Genomic DNA, 18414 nt, shown 5'->3' with positions numbered 1-18414 from the left:
TTATAATTTCTACAGAGAACGTAGGCCACACAGAGTGTGGGCGCTCAGACTGAAGTTTGGGTACTTCAAGGGTGTCTTTGTCATGTCCTGGCCCAGGGTCTCACCTCATACACAACTGTTGTGTGGCCTAGGGATGGCCCTTCCTGTGGGGTGGAGGAAGTGTACATGGACTGCATTGTTGAGAACCTATTTTCTAAAAACTGATCCTTTTCCTGCCCCAGCATGTCCCTGTATTAATGCTGTTAACTTCCAGATTGCCTTTGCCTTCTTTTGCATTTAAATGCAGATCTGAAGAGCTGTACAGATAGTACTTTCCTGTTTTCATGATCTGAGGGTTTGGGAAGATGCAAAAGGCAAAGTGTACACAGCAAAGGCAGCATGATCACCAGAAAAGGCAATGTCCACAGCTTGGAAGGCCCGGCCATCTGGCTTGCTGTGTGACTTAGGCCACATGCTTGCTATTTCTGGGCCTTAGTTTCTTTCAATGACAGGTTAATACACCAAAGTTTCTGGAGGGCCTCTGATAACCTATGAAACTGATTTGGGCCAAGAATAGTGGTCTCACTTACATGTTCCTATATAGTGCTTCTTAGCCTGTGCTGGACTTCTTCTGAAAGGCTCTCCCTGATAGGGTCTTGAGGGTTGGAAAGAGAACGCCCATCTGGCAGTAAGCTGGGTGGGTGCCTCTGAGGGCCCCTCTGGAGAGCCCGGGTTGAAGACCAGGTCCCAGTGACTTGGCCTCAGCTCAGCTCCTGCATCCACTTCTGCTCCCTTCCCCGCCCCAGCACTGCTGTCAGCTCGCCACTCTACAGTCACAGCTTACTGAGTTCTTTCCTAGCCCCCCGCCTCTGGCCTTTGCCAGGCAGCACAGAGAGGTCAAGCCTCTGCCACGGTCATCCAGCAAGTGGTGGGAAGGTCAAGTTTCAAAACTGGGTCTCCTGAGTCCCTGTGGGGCAGAGGACCCTTTCATCCCTATTTCGTGGTTTCCTCTTTGGTAAAGCAGGGATGATATAGTCTACGTCACAGGGTTTTTGTGAGAAATAAGTGAGTTAATATATGTGAAGTGCTTAGAGCTAGGCCTGGTGTGTAGTAAGTGGTCGGTAAGTGTTAGCTGCTATTGTTGTTATTATTGTTATCATGCTGCCTCCCAGGATTGGGGTAAAGATTAATTGAAATGCTCCTTGGTGATAATGAATAGAGAGGTTTGCAAACTCTGTGAAGTAATAGATAATTTTAAAATATTATTCAGCATCTCCTGGACTGGCAATACCGAGCAGGCTGTTCTAGACTATTGAGCTAAGGGCCTTTCATCCTGAAGCCCATGTTTCAGGTAATTAAATAAAGGAAACATCTTAGAGGATTCTGGGCATAAATAGTTAGACTCACTTCAGAGAGGTCCCTAGGTTAAGCTCTTTTGTGGCAGCTGTCTGACGTAAGTGACACCAGTGATCAAGTTCACCATTATTCTTGGGATCAGGAATTACCAACTGGATCACATAGAGGGGGAGGAGCAAAGAAAGCAGTGGTGCCTGTGAATGTGGAGGTGTAGAGGGAAGGTTCAAGAATGGGAGAGAGGCCCGGAGACAGCCTTCAGCCGGCTTCCCGACTCTGAGCTGCGTTATGTTCCAGGAGCCATGGCTTAAAGGTGGTTGAAAGTAGGCAACTGCCTTGGTTATCTGTAAACCTGCAGTCATCCCCTTTGGCCACTAGATGTCAAGAACACATTGATCCAACACACTTTCTGGTCCATTGAGTTGTTTAGAAAGAAACTTAGAGGTATTGGCGTAAGGAGTGGATGAAATCAGCAAGAAGGGCATCTCTAGAGGCTTTAGGGCAACTGCAGATGAGCAGAGATGGGTGGGATGCAGAGAAGAAGTCTTTCCACCAAGACCCAAGAAGAAAAGTTGATTTCAGTTTTTCATTTATTGTTTTGAAACGTGGGGAGGTTTTCAGGATGAAAGGAGGGAGAAACATGGTGTAGAATAATTTTTTTTTCACATTAGCTAATGTTTTTTAGAGTTTGTGAGCATTTTCCTGAAGTCAAGTGAGTAAGTTCAAGATTTTCAAACCCTCAGCCCAAATCAGGGATGTCGATGCTGGTGGTGATGGTAGCAGCTAATGCTTACATAGCTTTTACTGTGTGGTTGGTATTGCCTTTAGCACCTTATAAAAAATTAACTTATTTAGTCCTCACGACAAACCTATGAGGTAGGTGCCATTATCATCCCCATTTTATACATGAGGGAGCAGATGTCAGAGAGGTTATGTGACTTGCCCAAGGTCACACAGCCGGTTAGTGGCAGCATCAGGATTCAGCCCAGACGTTTGGGCCAGAGGCCATATTCTTACCTGACATGCTCTACAATAGATGTTGCCCCCACTGACTCCTGACATATGACAAAGGGGACTTGCTTAACAACAGATCAATGCTGTGATTTCACAGTAAGAATCACAGAGGAAGTCCTCATTTAAAAGTCTCACTTCACAGGGCTTCAAATGACAGTGAATAAGGTTATAACATTGGCCAGTAATTCATTCTGAGTTCCTTGACTTAAAGGGCCTGGCTTGTCAGAAGCACATCCCATCCCGAGGCGGAAGCTTGTGCTCCATTAGCTGCTGTAATTACCCAAACAACAGGAGAAGAGGACCAACAAGGCTCAGGAGCCATGAATTCCAGAAATTTCTTGTGTTTCTTAGCATAGAAAGATGGTCATAAACTTGATATTGCAAAGGGAAGTGTACTATTTGGGGACTGGGAGATAGAATACTGTTGGTATGGGCCTGGCCCAGCTTGCTCTAAGGCTGCCCCAGATACTCACATCTGAGGAACAAATGGTAATGAATTAAGGAACCGGTATGATATGATAGAATTAAAAGTCTGAGACCAGATTTTTAATGTGGTTAGATATACACTTACTGTATGACCCTCCATTCCACTCCTAGATATTTACCCAAGAGCAACGAAAACATATGTCCACATAAAGAATGGTACATGGACATTCCTAGCAGCTTTATTCATAAGAGCCAAAAACTGCAAACAACCCCAATAACGGTCAACACGTGAACAGATAAACAAATTGTGGTATAGCCATACAAGGCAATACTATTCAGCAGTAAAAAAGAATTTCTGATACATGCAACAACATGGGAGAATCTCAAAAAAATTATGCTGAGTGAGCAAGGGTAGGTGTAAAAGAGTTTATACTCGATGGGTCCATGTACATGAAGTTCTAGAACACACAAAAACAATCTACGGTGACAGAAAGCAAATCGGTGATTGCCTGTGGCTGGGGTAAGGGGTGGGGATCGACTGGAAAGGGTCAAGAGGGATCTTTTTGGTGTGATGGGACTGTTCTGTATCTTGATGGTGATGATGATCCCATGGATGTAAAGTCTGGAAACTATGCTGATAATACTGTATGATCTTGGATAAGTCACCCTATTCTTCTGGGCCTTAGTTTCCCTATTTGTAAAATTTGGTGGTTGGATTAGATGATGTATAGGATTCCTTCTGACTCAAAAATTCCCTTGATATAACAATATCCAACTCTTAATGTGGAAGTAGAGTAGCAAAGTGCAATTTTCTTTATAGGAATTCATTTTATAGCCAAGGATGAGTTTATTTCTGAGAGCATAGAATATCTATTAGGTTACCCAATAATATTCCTTTGGGGAACAGAGCCATTTACAGGCCAATTTTACTCAAGGAGACAGCTGAGATAACGATTTGTGTGTAAGAAGGATGTTCCCATAGAAATCCCGTGGGTACCTGAGGAGGGCCTTTTCCAGCGACACTGTGGGGAGGGAGTAGGACACAAGAGACACAGCTGGCAGGGCCGGAGAGGGCAGCTGAAGAAGGCCGTGTTCACCATATCACCTCTGACAGCCCCAAAATGCCCGGGGCCTGTGGTGGCCCTTTTAAATTTCCTCTTTACTGGTCCATTCGTGGCACTTAGTAATCGCTTAATGATGTTGTTGATGATGATGATGATGAAACTGCTGCTGCTGCTGCTGATCATCATTTCCAGTCCTCAGACCGTCTGTGCAAAAGTAAAGGGCTGTGGGATTTCAGAGCATGTCATGGGAAGAGGGCTGGGACAGAGCTGACTGGAACACAGAACTTGGAAGGGGGCTGCCAGTGCTAGGGCCACCCTTGCTGGGCCATAACAGCCTGTTGATTTCCCACACTCGTGTGTCTCCAGGTCATGAAAACCTACCACATGTACCATGCGGAGAGCATCAGTGCGGAAAGCAAGCTGAAGGAGGCTGAGAAGCAGGAGGAGAAGCAGTTCAACAAGTCGGGAGACCTCAGCATGAACCTGCTCCGGCATGAGGACCGGCCCCAGCGCCGTAGCTCCGTGAAGAAGATTGAGAAGATGAAGGAGAAGGCGAGTGAAGGCCCCGGGTATCGGGGTGGGAAGGAAGGGGAGGGCCAGGCTCCCCACAGCCTCAGCCTCCACCTCCGCACCCTGAGGGACTAGGGCTGGAATAATGCTGCCAGCGTCTGCTGTCTTGGAGGTCAGTGTCACGGTAGAGGCAGGGCTGGCCATGCCTCTGCTCACACTTGTTAGGCCTCAGGCGAGGGTCAACAGCAGGAGAGGCACTCAGCTGGCAAGACAGCTGAACTGCGATGAGACTCTCGCCCAGCGAGCACATTCTGGCAAGAATCACCAGGCGTTAGTGGGGGTGGGGCCTGCCCTGGACGTCAGTTTAGTGGCCGGGGGGCTGATTGGGACTTCGTGTGTCCCAACAAGAGGGAACGGCGCTGGCGTACCAACCAGCACCTGGGAACCAGGTAAAGAACCATTCTGAAGAAATTGCCATCGCCAAGCCAAAGCTGGGCCAGTGAGAATCCTTTTGTGTTGGTGCTGGAAAAGAGCTTCGGTAGGGCATGGTGAAAGTGCTAGTTTTGGAGTCAGGCTGAGTTTTGAAGATGCCACATGTACAGCGACTCTCTGACCTTCAATATTATTTTATTTATTTATTTATTTTTAAATTAGTTAATTAATTAATTAGTTTCTGGCTGCCTTGGGTGTTTGTTGCTACGCACGCGGGCTTTCTCTAGTTGTGGCGAGTGGGGGCTACTCTCCGTTGTGGTGTGCGGGCTTCTCCTTGAGGTGGCTTCTCTTGTTGTGGAGCATGGGCTGTAGGTACACGGGCTTCAGTAGTTGTGGCATGCGGGCTCAGTAGTTGTGGCTTGTGGGCTCTAGAGCTCAGGTTCAGTAGTTGGGTCACATGGGCTTAGTTGCTCCGCGGCATGTGGGATCTTCCCGGACCAGGGCTCGAACCCATGTCCCCTGCATTGGCAGGCGGATTCTTAACCACTGCACCACCGGGGAAGTCCCTGACCTTCAATTTTAAAAACTGACAGTGATGGCAAACAAATCTCCTTTCTCATGTCAACTCTGATCAATTGATAGTGGCTTCCCAGAGCCCTATGCTGAGGATTGTGAGCCCTCTCGAGGCTTTAGTTAAAGACAGTGCTGTGATCAATTAATGATGTCTGTCTTGGCCAAGGAATTTAGAGGGGCAGTGTGCATGCTGCTTTTTGTCATCCTAGATTGGGTTACTTCTAAGGTTCCTTTCTTCTTAAAAAGCTATGATATTCTTGTTGAATTCTCTGCATTCATTCATTCCATGAAATCAGCAAACATTTCCTGAGCTCTTTCTATTTGCAAACATTGCATCAGATGTTTATTGGGGCTTCTATGAGACTAATTCTATGATTATATGATCCTACAGCTCTTAAAAATTATAGGAGATTGAGTGGGAACATAATCCAACAGGACCTGGGTAAGCTGGCAAAGTAACCAAAGGCAGGTAAAATAAAAATTCAGGGTAATTTCCAAAGGCAAAGAAAAATATGCTCCACAGTAACCAGGCAGAGACCCAGTTAAAAAATGGGCAAAGGAATTGAATAGACATACCTCTGAAGAACATATATGAGTGGCCAATAAATACATGAAAAGATGCTCAGCATCATTAGTTATTAAGGAAATGCAATTCAAAACCACAGTGAGATACCACTTCACACCCACCATGATGGCTAAGATAAAAAAGTCAGATAATCACAAGTGTCGGTGCGGGTGTAGAGAAATTGGAACCATCATACATTGCTGGAGGGAATGTAAAATGATGCAGCCACTTTGGAACATAGTCTGGAAGTTCCTCAAAATGTTAAACATAGAGTTACCATATGACTCAGCAGTTCCACTCCTAGGTATCCACCCAAGAGAAATTTAAACATGTGTCCAGACAAAACTTTGCACATGAATGTTCATAGCAGCATTATGCATAATAGCCAAAGGGTAGAAACAATCCAAATAAATAAACGTCCTTCAGCTGATGAATAAAATATGGTGAATCCCTGTAAGGGAATATTCAGCCATGAAAAGGAATGAATACAGACTACAGCATGGATGAACCTTGAAAACAGTAGGCTAAGTGAAAGAAACCTGTCACGAAGGACCACATATTACATGATTCCATTTATTTGAAATGTGCAGAGTAGATAAATCCATAGAGACAGAAAGTAGATTATTGGTTGCCAGGAGCCGTGGCAGAAAAGAATGCAGAGTGACTGCTAATGGGTACAGGGTTTCTCTTGGGGTGATGAAAATATTCTAAATTTAGATAGTGGTGATGGTTGTACAATATGTCTGTGAATATACTAGAAATGAATGTTAAAAATAAGATAACCAGGGGCTTCCCTGGTGGCGCAGTGGTTGAGAGTCCGCCTGCCAATGCAGGGGACACGAGTTCGTGCCCCGGTCTGGGAAGATCCCACATGCCGCGGAGCGGCTGGGCCTGTGAGCCATGGCCGCTGAGTCTGCGCGTCTGGAGCCTGTGCTCCGCAATGGGAGAGGCCACAGCAGTGAGAGGCCCGTGTACCCCAAAAAAAAAAAAAAAAGATAACCAGGCAGGGAATTATGGAGCTACAACATAGGGGGGTAGCTATAGAGGGGATATGTAGAGAGGTAGAGAAAGCACTGGTTAGTGGGGTCTGGAGACTAAGTTTTAGTTCAGAGTTGTATGCTAACTGGCCATTTGGCTCTTGGACAGCCAACTTCTTTTCAATTTTCATCTCCTCGCCTATAAAATGGATGAATTAAAGTAAGATATCTTCAAGTATCCTTTCCAGGCATAAAATTTTATGAGTCCATGAAGAGCTGAAAATGGTCTCAGGGTTATAGTAGCCCCCTGGAAATGGGCCAGGAATTTCAAAACTCTCTGTGGAGGGTGGGTGTGTGGTTGGTACAGGGTATAACCAGAAGTTTGTTTCTAGAAATTCCCAGAATAAGTGAACCCTGGAGAAAGGTCAGAGGAGATGTCTGAAGAGAATTAAAAGGCTGACAATGGGGGCATCTCTACTGAACAGCTAGCGAACTCAATCTGGAGGAAGGAAGGTTGAGAGTGCCTAGGTAGGAAGAAGCCCTGTTTCTTTAAGGAGAGCTGTCTCTCTCCTCAGCAGTGGGACTCATCTGTCTGAAGGGGGCAAGGGGACAGCTCTGTAACCCACGGACTCTTTACTGCTTCCTGCCCAGGATGGCCCAGAACAGAAACAGCTTCCCAGGGAGGCGGTCCAGCTCCTAGCCGAGACTGCACCTCTGGCTGCCCACCCCGCCTCTCCCCACCACGCACAACCAGACAGCCAGTGGCAATCACTTCATGCTGCCCGTGCAGGGACTGTTCTGGGTGCTGTAGGCTCAGTCATGAACAGGGACCATTAAGTCCCTGACTTCACAGAGCTTACTTTCTAGCAGGGGACCCTGAAAATCATCAAGTAATCAAAGAGGTAAAAAATGTAATTTGGGGTGGTGAAAAGTACTTATGAAAAATTTGAGCAACCAAGATGTCCTTCAGTAGGTGAGTGGCTAAGTTACTGTGGTCCATCCAGACAATGGAATGTTATTCAGCACTAAAAAGAAATGAGCTGTCAAGCCATGAAAAGACACGGAGGCACCTTAAATGCATGTTACAAAGTGAAAGAAACCAATCTGGAAAGGCTACATACTGCACGATTCCAACTATATGACATTCTAGAAAAGGCAGAACTATGGAACAGTAAGAAGGTCAGTGGTTACAGCAGTTAGGTGGGAGACAGGGATGAACAGGTAGAGCACAGAGGATTTGCAGGGCAGGGAAACTGCTCTGATACTCTAATGATGGATACATGTCATTATAGATCTATTCAAATTCACAGAATGTACAACACCAAGACTGAACCCTAAGGTAAACTGTGGGTGACTACAATGTGTTAGTATAGGTCCATCAATTGTAACAAATGTACCACCTGGTGCCGGGGGGTGTTGATATTGGGGGGACGTGGTGTGTGTATGGGAGTAGGGGTGTGTGCACGAAATCTCAGCACCTTCCTCTCAATTTTGCTGTGAAGCTAAAACTGCTCTAAAAAAAGTCTCTTAAAAATTAAATAAAAATGAAAATAATCACTAAAAATTGAACAAAGATTAAATGAATGGGAAAAATAGAGCAGGACAGAATGTGGGGAGGAGGCAGTCAAGATGCCGGGGACACATTTTAGACACGGTTGTGTGGTCAGAGGCCCATGCGACTGTGTGACCATGGCTAAGGACCTGAATGACGTGGAGCAGGCCACGCAGGGACCTGGAAGGCTGGCCTGCCAGCCGGAGAGAATGGGTCTGAGTCTAGAGGCAGGAATGAACTTGGCCTCTTAAAGGATGTGCAGAGGAGGGGATGACAGGAGCGTGGAGGAAGAGCCAGGTCAGGAGGGCTTCACAGGCTGTCGTCCGGGTTTGGGCAGCCTCTGGGGGTGTTGAGTAGGGGCCTCCGGAGGTCTTAGTTACATTCCCGGAAAAGGCCACTGCTTACCCGACATTGCCGACGATGGCTGCACATGTGCAGTGTCAGGTGAGCTTTTTGAGTACGGGGTCCAGATCTTACTCACCTGGCCCATGGAGTAAGGCTTTCCAGGGCCGTGCGGGGAGCTGATCGCAGGCAGTGACCCTAAAGAAAATCTCAAATCCCTCCCATCAGCGGCTCTGCTTTCACATCCACTCTTTCCTTCCTCCAGAGGCAGGCAAAGTATTCTGAGAACAAGCTGAAATGCACTAAGGCCCGGAACGACTACTTGCTGAATCTGGCGGCCACCAACGCAGCTATAAGCAAATACTACATCCACGATGTCTCTGACCTCATCGACGTGAGCTCCTGGGGAGTCTGGGGTTGAACAGGGTCCTGCACCGCCTGGTGCGAGTCATCAGCTGAGGGAGGGCTGGCCTTTGTCCTTAGCTGGCATATGGGGCGGCCAGTGGCCCCTGGAGCCCTAACGGAGGGGAAGGACAGGGAGCCTTTGGGGCCTGGGAAGGAGTATCACCCTGTGGCTTCTACCTCCATGGGTGGGAGTGGGCCTCTGGCGGCCCTTGCACACTTGGGCTGGGCAGTTGTAATTCAGCGTGCACTTTCCAAGTGTCCTCCTCTACACCAGGTCTTTTACTGGGTTTGGGGGTACAGGGGTGATCGTACACAGTTCATGCCCTGGGGAACTTCCCAGGGTGGTAAAGATGCTTATCTGTTTAACACGCCTGGGTCCAGTCCACTAGACACACACACACATACGGAAGAAAACAATGAATGAGACAAAATTATACAGGTCAGCTTTACTTGGGGATGTTATGTTGGGAGAAATCAGGCAGTTTAAGCAAGAGGAAATGGAACACTGACTGCTGAGCACCAGCTGTGCAGGACACACTGGTAGGACAATGAGGTTTCGGGAAAGAATTCTGTGAGTGGTGCCTTCGGGGAGGCTCCTGCATCATCTGTGACAGAGCTGGGGCTGCTTCGCATGTGTTCATGCAGACAGGGATCCGGCCCAGCAGATGCTCGGTCAGGCTTCCTTGAGGGTGGGTGCGTCCTTTTCCTCTGGCCTGGGTGTATCCCGTCAGGAAGTCAGAGGGTCACCGCTCTTCCCTTGGCTGCAGAGGGGACCCATTATCGCCATTATCACCACCCCCAGGAGAGGGAGCTGCCTGGTCCTGCCTTCCAAATGCCCGGGGGCAAGACCCCTCCTCTTTCCTACCTTTCAGCTTTCTTTTTCACCCAACCCTTTCATCTTTTTATTTACCAAATTTTTATTGAGTGCCTTCTAGCTCTAGCTCTTGAGGTACAACAGTGGATAAGAGCCAGGGGGTCTGTCCTCATGGAGCTCAGCCTACATAACCCTGATGCATTAAAGGCAAACGTAATGCCAAGCAGTGGGTGTTACCATGAGAGAGGTGGAGGGAGTTGTGGACACCTGGATGAGGGACACCTGGTGTGAACTCTGAGTGGGGAGAACATCAAGGAAGGCTTCCTGGAGGAAGTGACCTCTAAACTGAAACCAAAGGAAGAGTATTTAGGCAGGAGGAGAGAGGAAGAGTCTTCAGGCAGAGGGAATGCGTGTGTAAAGGCCTGGAGATGAGAAAGAAAGCAGTGAGTTTGGGGAGCCGCGAGGAGCACTGTCATTGCCCAGATCGCAGTCCCCCGCTCCCTCCGAGGGCTTTGCCATGACTTGTGTGGTAAGATTCCAAAGTGCATGAGGGCCTCCAGCATGAAAGATTTGACCGTGGAATAGGAGGTAGTCGTAAGTCACTGTGACGGCCCCACCTCCATGTCACCACCCTCACCTGCACCTTCTGTGTGTGCTTCTCTCCAAGTGCTGTGATTTGGGCTTTCATGCCAGCCTGGCCCGCACCTTCCGGACCTACCTCTCAGCCGAGTACAACCTGGAGACCTCTCGCCATGAGGGGCTGGACGTCATCGAGAACGCGGTGGACAACCTGGATTCCCGAAGTGACAAGCACACAGTCATGGACATGTGCAACCAGGTCTTCTGTCCCCCCCTCAAGTTTGAGTTCCAGCCCCACATGGGGGACGAGGTAGGCTTCTCCCAGGAGCCCATGCTTGAGGTTGCTTCCATCTGTCTCCCGTGGGCTCCCAGAGCATCAGTGGGAGGAGAACGTCAGCGGAGAGGCCTGGGGTCAAGTTCTTGGTGCATGGGCTTCCCTAGCTGAGGAGTTTACCACGAATACCCTAATCTTGGCAGCTCAAGTCCCCCACCTGCAGAATTGCGAGACCATAGCTTCCCATGAAATCCCTCGCAGCTGTGTCTAGAAGACCCCAAGGGAGTCCCACATCTGCACACAGACAATCATCTCACGTTCTCCCCTCGGATGGATGGCCTCAAATCACCGAAGGCGGGGCCTCAGCAGAGCCACTCGGACCTGTGCTCCAGTGCCGTGAGCCCTTGGAGTACCAGCCAACCCAGTTTTCTTCAGGGCTTGCGCTGCTCACATCCTCATTATGTTCTGGAAAAAAAAATGGGAGAAGGCGCTCTTCACTAGCCCCTAAGCAGCACACTAGTTACCTGAGTTTCACACAACTTCTTATGAAAATAGCTCCTTGAGCTTTTCCATGTCATTCCTCCCTCTCTCCAGGGCTCAGGCCCCAGTCCCTGGAACCAACGGAGAGAGCCACCAGGTGTCATATCTGCCTCCCCATCTCCACCATCTCTACCCCAGGGACATGTGCCCAGAACTTTCTCCTAGTGGCCCCGTTCCCTCCCCCCAGGCACACGAGAGTCAGGGGGACCCAGCCAGCCTCTGGATCCCAGTGGGAGCTCAGCTGGGCTGTCGCTGTACCTGCTTAGCAGGGAGGGACCAGGAGGCGCCTTTAACGATGGCATTTGCTGGACCCTCCAGTGGCTCTGCCCTCTTTCTTCATTTGCAAGAGATGCCTTCTGCCGGGCTTCCCCACAGCTCCTGCCCCATCCCTGTGCCCTCATGTCCAGCCCTTTGGCTCATCAGCTGGTGACTGCAGGGTCGGGTTGCCCAGTTAGTGGTAAAGAACAGAGGCCTGCTGTCCCTTATGAGCTCAGCCAAGTTACGGCAGGCAGCCCAGCCCACAGGTAGTGAGAGCCCTGGTGGGAATGGGTGTAGGCGAACAGTATCGCTCTCTCATCTTCTTCTCTTCTCCCCTCCTCTCTCAGCGGCCCCTGTGAGAGGGCCGCTGCCCCATGGCTGCCTCTCTCTCAAGCATCTTCCTGCTGGGCCACTCTGCTGACTGTTTCCCATCCTTTGTTCTTTTCACTGGCTTCTCTTAGGCAGTTGCTTCCTTACCACCACTTCCTGCCTGGAAATTAACCAATTAGTCTCACTTAATGAGATTATGTCCAAGCTCTGAGTAGCAAACCGTCACATGCTGCACAAATGTAGACCACAACCGAGAGCGTGAGAGGGTGGCCCCTGGCTCCCGGCTGGCTCTGGTGTCGCTGGGTACAAGCTGTGTGACCTTGGGTAGGTCACTTAACCTTTCCAGGCCTGTTTCTGCAGTTGTCGATGGGGATGTTAATGATAGGCCGGCCCCAGCTATGCACAGGTGGCAAGGGCCCCGGTCAACCGCAGGCGGTGGCTGTCATTTCTGCAGGTGTGCCAGGTCAGTGCTCAGCAGCCCGTCCAGACGGAACTGCTCATGCGGTACCACCAGCTGCAGTCCAGACTGGCCACTCTCAAGATCGAGAACGAGGAGGTGAGTGAGCCCCTCCACCCTGTGAGGATTTCTTTACAAAGGCCTGACTGGTCCTGCAGAGTCTACTCTTGCCATGGAACACGTAAGAAATCAGGGTTCATCTGTAACATGCACAACTGTCAAAACCAACTACACCAAGAATCTTTGATGGCATGGGGAATGCTCACAAGATGTTAAAGAAAAGCAAGGAGGAAGTAGAACTCTATGTTCAGTACTGTCCTAACCAGGATAAACTGAAGTATGCGTGCACGTTTCTGTGCATATTCACGGGCATAGAGAAAAAGACTGGAAGGAAATACTTTGAATGTTGATAGTGGTTTTGTCTGGGTTGCAGGAGTATAGGTGATTTCTGTTTTCTTCTCTGTGCTTTTCTCTATTTTCTGCAGTGAGCTTATGTTATTTTTATCATCAGAAATGTAGTAGGTATTTTAAATTACACAATGAAATAACCCAGGGCACACTAAATGTGTCATAGATTCTGAGCTCCAGGGAGCTTCTGTCTCACCGTGGCCAGCACACCTCCCTTGCAGCTGGTGGCTCAGGACTTCTGCCAGGTGGGCACAAATGGAAGTACCAGCTGGAGTGGCTCCATTCTGATGTGCACTGATGAGGCCACATGGGAGACCTCCTGTTCCAGCCGGGATGCCCCCACCCAGGGAGGACATCACCCAATTGGAGGACACCAGGACATGGGAGTGTCACCCAAGATCATGGGCAGGTCCATCCTTGAGAAGTGCAGTTGCAGCTGGAGATGGGGAGCCGTGGTCCCTGTCTTCAGACCTCAAGAGGGCTGTTCTAGGCAGAGAGGGCAGGTTGCTTTGTGTCTTCAAAAAGGACGTAGCCAGGACGAACGTGAGCCAGAGTGTAGCTAAGGATGAACGAATCAAAGCAGTCCCTGGGGAGTGGTTATGTGGAGACAAATTATATATTTGTTTATCAAACCTGAGAAGAGAGAGGATATGGCCAGAGTGTTTTCTTTCTTTCTTTATGCCCTACATCTTCCCGTGAAGCGTTTTAAATTGTTTACATGGAACGGTATATGCTGTATATGGATAATAATGTTAATGGAATTTAAATTGAAAATCGGGGCACAGAAAGGAGGGTGAAGCACATGCTCCTCTGGGTAGGCTGTTCATGGCCATGGAAATGCTCAGTTTTGAACCTGAGCTTCTGTGAGCCTATGTTAGAAAGAACCGATTCACCCATTTATTCATTCAAGTATTTATTTAGCACATACTATGCGCTAAACATTGTGCAGAGTTCAGTGAGTGGATGAGACAATATAGTACCTCCTCTCACGGAGTTTATGTTCTAGTGAGAAAAGACAGGTGGTAAAACACAGAAGCGAACGAACCCATAAGTGAATACGTACACGGAATATCAGACAGTAAGTTAAGGATGGTGGTCGGGGGTGGGTGGGGGGAGGCCTGATGTCACCAGGAGGTGACTTTTAAGTTGAGATCTGAGTGACAAGGGAGGCTTTGAGCAGCAATCACTGTGGAGCGAATGTGGACACAGTTCCCCCAGGACTGTGTTTGGAGTGACCCTCCATCCAAGTTCCAGTACGCCCTTTAGGCACAGTTCAGTGAAGGGCCGTGGGGAGGCCGGGGCCCTGCGTGTGGAGCCTCCGAGGTCCTGCTCGGTCCCGGGAGAGGAGTCGGAGTCCTGGAGGACCGAGCACAATGCGTGTGTCTTGGGTCTATCTTCCTCGAGGCTGTTTTATCTCAGTCAGGCTTGCGTGGACTCAGTGGCCGACAGCAGAGGAGTTCACTCACTGAGGACAGCGCTGCCCTTATCCAGACTGTGTCCCCTCCCTTCTCTGGATGAAGGAAACGGGGAGCGTTTCTAGCGTTGCTCCTCCTCAGGGACCTGCCTCCCAGGAGGAGCTGGTTTGGGGTTGTATAACCATAAAGAAACACAAACCTCAAAACCGAAGTTCCTTGTTGGTCACAACCTTCTCCGACGTTGTCTCCAGCAGAAGCAGTCCCATGGCCTGACTTTAGATTAGGCCACCTGGCTTCTCCCCCCAGCCAGCTGCTGGCCTTACTTTCCACATCACTGTAACGGGAATGAGCATCGTTGTCCTGCCTGCCTCCTGATGTTTTGTGTGGAAGAAATTAAGGAACGGTTGGGAAAGGGCTATGAGTGTCAAAGGCATTCTGAGGCTGAAGGATTTTTGTCAACCTGAAGGATTTTTGTGTTTCCCCAGGTTAGAAAAACCCTGGACGCCACCATGCAGACCTTGCAGGACATGCTGACTGTGGAGGACTTTGACGTCTCCGACGCCTTCCAACATAGCCGGTCCACAGAGTCTGTGAAGTCAGCTGCCTCCGAGACCTACATGAGCAAGCTCAACATCGCCAAGAGGAGAGCCAACCAGCAGGAGACAGAAATGTTTTATTTTACAGTAAGTGGCGTCCTGGCCCAAGACCCTCTGTCTGCCCCCCCACCGGCAGTGATTTTGGGGAGCAGCCCAAACTACTGGGAGCCAGAGGAACCACGTGGGTCCGTTAGACCTACAGGTCTTCCAGCATGTTTTCAGGTTAAATTGCCTGGCGTGGCTTTGTGAAATGCAGAAAGTGAGCTACCAGTGGGTAGCACCAGCCTTGATCTTGGATTGACAGTTATTGTGATTTTCCTTTTCTAGAAAAAATACAGAGAGAGTTGTGTTCAGTAGGGTGAGAGGAAAAGGGGCGAACAGAGCCAGGTGCACGCCCCAAGTAACAACCCCCAAGTTTAGTATGTGGTTGTCATGTCAAGTTGTGTCAAATTTGGGCATGGACTCTGCAAACAACACCCTGAGTGATCTTTGCAAATTGCTGGTGAGTTGCCAGCCCTTCATGTAAAATCCCAGATTACTTACATTTCACTTGGCCAAGGAGGAACAGGAATGAGAGGCATTGGGGCTTTATTTCAACATGTATTTAGTGAACATGGAATGGGGTTAGAAAGGACCTTACATCTTCCATCTGATGTTGGACCCTGTTCAACCTTATCCCTGCCCAAAAGTCATTCAGATTCTGCTTGAACAACCCCAGATTAAAAAGCTCCCTCCTTCCCCAAACAACCCTTTTGTTTGGCTTGCGGCTGGCTATAGATATTATGATGTTTTCCCGTATCTCTGTTATCTTCAGAAATCTTCCTCACTAGGATTTCTGGTCATTGATCTTAATTCTGTTCTCTGGGGCAACCCAGAGAGAGGCTAATTCTACTTGACAGTCTGGCAAGGTTGCAGGGAGCTGGGTTTTTATTTCTCCAGGCTAAACATATCTACTTCTTTCGATCCAGCCTCTTAAAGCTTTTGTTTTGAGTGCCCTCAGCATCCTAGCGACCCTCTCCCGGAATGTGTTCCACTTGTCCCACTTGTCGGTGCTTCTTCTAAAGTGAGATTCCCAGCAGGGGAGTGACCAGCACAGAGCAGGGCTAAACTTTCACCTCCCTCCACATTAGGGGCTATGCTTCTCTTTCCATATGTCCTAAGACCATATTCTTTTTTTTTTTTTTTTAAGCTAGTATCAGCTAAATCTCTGTTCCCACTGTACTGCCATTAAATGAGGCCACCCTCCTCCTATGGGATGTGTAGGTGATGTCTTGGGTGGGTCTGATGTTTATCACCGTTTAGATTTCCTCTTGATGGGTTCAGCTCATGGTTCCAGACTGTCAGGATCCTGACCGGCTGCTCATCACATATGCTGTCTCTTCAGACCTTGTGTCTGCAGATTCAGTAAGCGTGGCTTCTGTACCTTAAAGTTTGTCAAAAAAAAAAAAAAAAAAAAAAAAAAAAACTAATTGGTACTTCAGGGCCCAGGCCAAAGACAGAGTTATTCAAAACATGCCACTAGGCTAATATTGATCCATTAATCAGCACTTTTAGATTGTGGTCATTTAACCAGTCACAAACCCACCCAGTTCTAACATCCAGCTCCATTTCATGCTAGGCCTCATCAAATCCCTGTCAAAAACCAACGGTTGACGCCTACTGCATTTCCTTTGTCAACACTCTTTGACTTTGTTGTTTTCAAGAAAGAACCGATTCACTCATTTACTCATTCAGGTATCTATTTAGCACATACTACGTGAATACTGTGTGAATCAGCCCATGCCAGTTTCGGGGGCTCACCACTTCCACGAGGGGCCTACTGTGTTTGTAGAGAATTTACGGGTTACAAAGATAAGTGAGGAGTGTGGGTGAATATTGTCACTTAGGCAGCAGGAGCAAAGAAGGGGGTTCAGCCTCCTTGAAATTAAAAGACAGCATCCATGATGGGGGTCATGGATGTTATATTTTGATCTGAATATTCAAGTTATCAACCTGGTTGGCTAGTACACCTCATGACGTGATGTTGTGACATTATTTAGGTATTTTAAGGACATAACACTCCTTTTAAAGCAAACATTAATACGATTCAATGGCATTCTTTCCTTCATGGGTCACACGTGAAGCCTGGGTGAAGCTTGGAAGAAGTAGCCAGGATCCCCAAGCCCCAGAGCCCCAGTGTGTAATTTGCACTAACCAGGTGTAATTTGCACTAACCCACCAAAGCATGAGTTACAAGTTTGGGATTGGAGCTTCACCTGGCTTGGGACAGTGAGGCAGGGTGGAGAGAATACCTACTTATACCGCAGCTCTGCTTTTTATGGTGAATTCTTAAACACAGGGCGATAAAATCAGAGGGCTATATTACTGGAAGCATCCAGAGAGAGCCTATAGGTGGGTAGTTATCAAACCGAAGTGTGCTTTTGAATCATGTAGGAAGCTTGTTGAAAACGTAGGTTCCCAGACTACCACCCTCCCTGAGGTGGCACCCTGGAAATGTGAGCACTTCTGGGCCTCTGTGGTGTCCTCCTCGGGTTAGACTCACAGTCTTCCAGAGCAGGAATCTGTATGTGGACACTCTCCCCAGCTGGGTAGGAGGCCACTGGTCCCTGCACCACACTTGGAGAAGCACCATGAGTCTACTCATTTTACCTTGAGGAGGGCATGAGGTCCAGAAATGTTCAGAAATCCGGCCAAGATCGCACACTGAGTGACCACAGCTCTGAGCTCTTTCTCCTTCTGGGTAGAATGGGAATGGTGATGCTTCCACCATTTGTCATCTGAGACTGCAGTGAGGACCAGATGTACATGTTTGAAAACCGTCTACAGATACAAGGGGGAGTGACTCTTAGCAACCACGGGACAAGGCCCTAGGAGCTAAGAAGGACCACGGCCAAGGAGACAGGACGCCACAAGCCCCAGAAACCCAGCAGGGAGGGGCCAGGGTGCGGTGACCTCAGTCTTATCCGGGCACATGTCAGCCCCCTCCCCGTGGGCCTTTCCCCACACCTGTCTTCAGCGGGAAGATGGTGACGTTCCAGATGTCCTGAGCTGCCGAGGCACACTTCTTTGCTCCTCTGCGCCCTTTCTGAGCCTTCTGGCTGGGGAATAGAATGGGTTTTTTGGTGAGAAACTAGCTGGCAGATTTGGGGCAATCACATCTGTTCCTGTGCCTTCATTCTCAGGGCCTTTGTAATTGCGTTCCCCTCTGCTTAGACCCTTCCCTCCCATGTGCACCCACACGGCTGTCTTCCTCACCTCCTTCAGGCCGGGGCTGAGATGGCAACTTTGCAGTGAGGTCTGCCCTCACTCCCAGTTCCTCATTCCTGCCTTGTTTCCATCCCTAGCGTTCACCACCATTGACCAATTGTGTATTTTACTTACGTTTTTGTTAGTTTATTGTCTCTCTCTTACCCTGCTATGTCAGTCCCACCAGGTCAGAGATTTCAGCTGAATTTCTCAGCACCTACTATATGCCTGGCACAGCTGTAGGCACCGAGGATCCAGAAAGGAACCTGCATGGACGGTGCCTACAGTGGCTCATGGTCCAGCAG

General features: G+C 48.8%; 1 protein-coding gene across 11 annotated transcripts in view; it reads left to right on the top strand.

Moving 5' to 3' along the window:
* The window catches only part of SRGAP3 (SLIT-ROBO Rho GTPase activating protein 3), a 368175-nt gene that overhangs the window by 280327 nt on the left and 69434 nt on the right, over positions 1-18414 (top strand). For all 11 annotated transcript variants that reach the window (XR_010947158.1, XM_067755322.1, XM_067755323.1 and 8 more), the window contains 5 exons: positions 4203-4388; positions 9053-9181; positions 10674-10895; positions 12442-12543; positions 14753-14950. Coding sequence is in view for 10 of the 11 variants with exons in the window: in XM_067755322.1 (XP_067611423.1) it covers positions 4203-4388; positions 9053-9181; positions 10674-10895; positions 12442-12543; positions 14753-14950 (837 nt within the window). In the remaining variant the exon portion in view is untranslated. The remainder of the gene's footprint in view (positions 1-4202; positions 4389-9052; positions 9182-10673; positions 10896-12441; positions 12544-14752; positions 14951-18414) is intronic.

The sequence above is a fragment of the Pseudorca crassidens genome, chromosome 10 (assembly GCF_039906515.1).
Source record: "Pseudorca crassidens isolate mPseCra1 chromosome 10, mPseCra1.hap1, whole genome shotgun sequence".
In the NCBI taxonomy this organism is placed as follows: domain Eukaryota; kingdom Metazoa; phylum Chordata; class Mammalia; order Artiodactyla; family Delphinidae; genus Pseudorca; species Pseudorca crassidens.
Note: the sequence above shows the minus strand (reverse complement) of the source record. Positions and strands in the feature narration are given on the sequence as shown.